This window comes from Euprymna scolopes, unplaced genomic scaffold (genome assembly GCF_053919585.1).
Source record: "Euprymna scolopes isolate OS-2025 unplaced genomic scaffold, ASM5391958v1 sca275, whole genome shotgun sequence".
Lineage (NCBI taxonomy): Eukaryota > Metazoa > Mollusca > Cephalopoda > Sepiida > Sepiolidae > Euprymna > Euprymna scolopes.
The window spans coordinates 47,501-52,381 of NW_027633297.1; the positions used below are offsets into that span (position 1 = coordinate 47,501).

The 4,881-nt window shown below is 36.7% G+C and overlaps 1 protein-coding gene across 3 annotated transcripts in view; it reads left to right on the forward strand.

Annotated features, from left to right (window-relative positions):
• Positions 1-4,358, forward strand: part of LOC145274182 (uncharacterized) — a 49,356-nt gene extending 44,998 nt beyond the window's left edge. For all 3 annotated transcript variants that reach the window (XM_080127345.1, XM_080127344.1, XM_080127346.1), the window contains exon 5: positions 4,254-4,358. In XM_080127345.1, the coding sequence (XP_079983471.1) occupies positions 4,254-4,343 (90 nt within the window). In that variant the 3' untranslated portion in view covers positions 4,344-4,358. The remainder of the gene's footprint in view (positions 1-4,253) is intronic.
• Positions 4,359-4,881: the final 523 nt, after the last annotated feature.

Consider the following 4,881-nt stretch of genomic DNA (forward strand, 5'->3'; position numbering starts at 1 on the left):
GCCATCAGATCCGATAACGTTAAACTTCGATTCATCACTAAAGTGCACACGGGACCAGTTTTTGGTTGTCCACACAACATGTTCTTGGGCAAAAGCGAGGCGGAGTTTCTGATTCTTTTTGGAGATAAGAGGCTTCCTTGCTGGCACTCGAGATTGCAATCCAGAAGCGTGCAACCGGCGTGTAACAGTTTGCAGAGATGCTTGAACAATAGACCTTTGCTTTAGTTCTCGAGATATTTTAGCAGCAGTGTTAAATCTGTCTTTAAGTGACATTTTGACAATAAGACGATCCTGTTGAGCAGTTGTGATTCGAGGTCTACCAGATTTTGGGGCAGCTGCCACTGATCCTGACTGATTGAAATGTGCCACAATACGCTTTACTACACTAGGAGACCTTCCTACGGTGTCAACAATCTCAGAAGTTTTCTTGCCATTACTATGAAGATGAATAATTAGCTGTTTTTCTTCGACAGAAACGGGACGACGTTGTTTTGCTGCCATGTTGTACTAGTGCGATACAAACACTCATTTCTTTTACTCAATTACAATAATTTTAATGTTCTTTAGTAAAAATTTGAAGTAGGATTATTCATAGTACCTGTCTGACACCTATACAGTACCTTACTGTTATAATAATTAAAGATTATACCGCCTAGCCCTTAACTTTTGGACCACGAGAATTTGGACAAACTTTTGTGTTATTGGTCATAACTTTAAAAATATCCAACGGATGCTTATGAAATTTAGGCGAGACATGAGTGATGAGTATATCTATAAGTATATATGCATATTAATTATTTTAAATGAACGGTTTTTCTTAAAAAGTACTTAAACTTGTCTTGAAACTACTAGCCCTTAACTTTTGGACGCTACTGTATATACATATATATATAGGTATATATATACATATGATGATTGCAACGTCTTGTCAGACGAGTGCCACTCCCTCAGACATTTAAAATCCATGAGCCCAAATGCCTGAGGGAGTATCTATACAAAGATGATGTTACAGAGTCTTAGCTTTGTACAACAGCTAAGTCTCTCTCTCGGTTCAAAATGTTGAGATCCAGCAACAAGCAAGAGCAAGATAGCCAGCAACAAAATAAACTGCAGACCAGCTTACTGCGGGTACTGGTCTCCCGCTTTATGTTTTTTTTTTAAATCAGAGATTTGCTTCTCCTAGAAAGGTTGCCTTCCCCACGACTTACGGGAGCCCTCTCCACCCCAATAAACATATACACATACACAAATATACACGGTGCTAGTTGGCCGTTGACCCAGAAAAAGAGTTCATTCGCCCTTTGGAAGGTCTTGTTTTTAATCCTTCAGGGAGACTAGCCGCCCTCCTCACCAAACAAGTTTGGTGGGGGAACCAGTTTAGTCGCCGGTGATCCGACCATGAGGCAGGTAATACTGGGTTACATGGTACCAGCAGCATATGACATGACCTGACACAGACATGGCATGTATATATATATATATATATATATATATATATATATATATATATATATATATATATAAATATCTTACAAACATTTTGAAAACCTTGCAATATCCGACATATTTCGTATTGAATGCTAAGAGAAAAGCCACACAAATATTTTCCAGAATAAATAATAATAAAAAATCATACACACCAGACCTTTCTCTCATAAACAGACATCTTCCTTTACCTACACACACCAATAATACAATAATCTATAACACACTAAACAAACTAAAAATTCCTATCGTACAAACCACATCACTAACTATAAGACATATATTAAAAACCACGAAACATCTCTATAACAAACCAGTTTCCGATAGAGGTATATATACTATTCCTTGCCATAATTGCCATCATAAATACATTGGTGAAACTCAGCGTAAATTGGAAAAAAGGCTCAATGAACACAAAAGAGATATAAAAAATAGCAATTCTCTAAGTGCATTATTCTCTCATTCATTGCAACATAACCACACCTTTGACTTTAAACAAGCAAAAGTAGTTAAATTTATTTCCAATAAACCACGCCGGAGACTTCTTGAATCTGCGCTTATCGCAATTTCAAGCACTATTAAACAACGTGAAGGTTTCTATAACATAACGGATTTTTAATTTAATTATAATTTGATTTTTGAATTTTAAATTATCAATCACATTACTAAATATTGAATTAGCTCTAGGATATTTACCTATCGAGCTTATTATATATCTAAATTACAACGAGCACTTTTTCTTTCCTGTATTTTAATTAAACTAGTAATTTCACTATTACATTAAAATACACTCAGCTCTTTAGACTATTGTTCTAATCTCCTTTAAATTATATATATATATATATATATATATATATATATATATATATATATATACATATATATATATATATATATATATATATATATATTACTTGTTTATTGTTATATAAACATGGCCACATCCTGCTGCTACAAATAGCCACTTGTTTCAATCAAACAACAGATATCATCAGGCAGCGACTTGACTATTCAAAAGTTCAATGAATAAACTAAACTTTATTCATTGAACTTTTGAATAGTCAAGTCGCTGCCTGATGATATCTGTTGTTTGATTGAAACAAGTGGCTATTTGTAGCAGCAGGATGTGACCATGTTTATATAACAATAAACAAGTATTATCAGCTCTTTTTATTGAGCACTATCTAACAACCTCGTTGAATTCATTAGTCCATTACTTTTGAATAAAAAACCCGAGTAAATATATATATATATTTTTTTTTTATTACATTTTCACCCCAAACAAGGCAAATTGCCACTTTGGTGTAGGGGGCTACTATCAGGGGCAACAACTACTGGGGTACTATGTAGGGATTTGGGCAGCAAGGTGTCGGTTCACGTTACACTTGAACTTCTGCACGTCAGTACTGTTGGGGAAGCAGGGACCTGGGATGGAATTCCAGAGTCTAGCGGTTCTGGGGAAGAAACTATTGGAGTAAAAAGATCTTTTACATCTAGGGATCTCTACAGTGTGTGGGTGGGATTTAGCAGCCTGTCGGGTTTGTCGAGGGTGCACACGTCGTGGGGGCACAAGTGATTGCAGTTCGTCAGAGCATTCACCACTAAAATACTTGTAGAAAAGGCAGAGGGATGCAACATTTCGTCGATGGGACAGATATATATATATAATCGTTCACATACACTTCTTCTTATATTAGTAAAATTGGAACCCAGAATTAAATGGAATCGAGCAATTGCATCGACAACGGACAATGCTAGACCTAACCTGCATATGCAGCAGTACCTATCTTAGTTGTGAGGGACGTGTAGCCACATCGTGGAATGTAGAATTAGATAAAAAGAATATTAAAAATCGAGGCATAGCCAATAGATTGCGCTGTAGCCCACTTGGTTAGGTCGTCGGTGTTGCACTCTTCATGCGTGCGGCGACCTGGGTTCGCGCCTATGTCGGAAAACGTCACTGATGAGATGCAGTACATCGAAACCCACTTTAGGTTAGGTCTAGCATTGTCCGTTGTCGATACAATTGCTCGATCCCATTTAATTCTGGGTTCCAGCTTTACTAATATGAGAAGAAGTGTATGTGAACGAGTATTTATATCTATCTTCCTTTAATGTTTAATATATATATATATATATATATACACACACACACACACACACACACACATAAATTCACCTGTCATCTAGTTTTTTAAAAGATGGAATCACCCGATTGTCAAAGACTAGATGCAAGAAGGCAAACAAGGTCCGCCTTCTTTACATTCAATTTTTTGTTTATCTTTTTTTTGTTGTTTAATATTAATTTTTTTTGCAGATGAAATTTTTCACTTTTCTTTCTTTTTTAATTATTTTCTTTCTCTTTTTTCAAAGAACCGTTCTTAACTCTTTTTCTCTCCCTCATTTACTCACATTCTCTCTCTTTTTTTATTCTTGCTCTCTCTCTCTCTCTCTCTCTCTCTCTCTCTTACTTCCTCTCTGTCTCTCTTTTTCTCCCTCTCTCTCTGTCTCTCTTTCCTTGTCTCTCTCTCACCGTTACTGTCTCTCTCTCTCTCTTACTTCCTCTCTGTCTCTCTTCCTCTCCCTCTCTCTCTGTCTCTCTTTCCTTCTCTTTCTGTCTCTCTCTCGCCGTTACTGTCTCCCACTCTCTCTCTCTCACTCTCTCTCTGCTCTAAATCCCCTCTTCTCTATTATTCTAGAAGTCTTTCCTTTTTTGAAAAAATAATCAGGATATTTGAGAAAATATTAAAGAGTTTCATCTTTTTCAGGAATATCCTTTTGGAGTATCAAACAAAACTCTAAAAATTGAGCCCAAAAAACCAAACGGAGACATTTATAATTCTGTGAAGGTAATTTGATTTATCATCTATATATATAAAAGCGAAAATGTATGTGTGTATCTATGTACGCTTTTCCCTGATGTCCACAAAAGGCTTCTTTCAGAGAACCGCTTGCTCGCTTCGCAACTTCTTAAAACTTTTTATATCATCTATAAATTGTAATATCTCGCACTTAACCACGGAGCTCGCCTGTCTATTTAATTTTATTGACTTTCAAACGTTAATTATTCCACATTTCCTGCATCGGCAAGCATTACATTCGGTTTTCGGTATAAAAAAAGCGAAACTCGACTCTAATCACAGGCCGTCAGGCCGCTTGCCCGCGCGCCCTCCGGGGCCCGGGTGACATGATCAAAGTGTAGTATCTGTTCCGACAGATACTGCAAGCTATGACTAGCTAGGACTAGCTATTGTTAATGTAGACATTGGTTACCTCCCTTGCTTCAGTTACATGGTTACCTCCCTTGCTTGTGGTGATATAAATAGGAGTCGGCCATCTTGGTTTAGTCAGTTCGTTCGTACAGTTTAGACAGACTACAAGTGTCTCAACAAATGG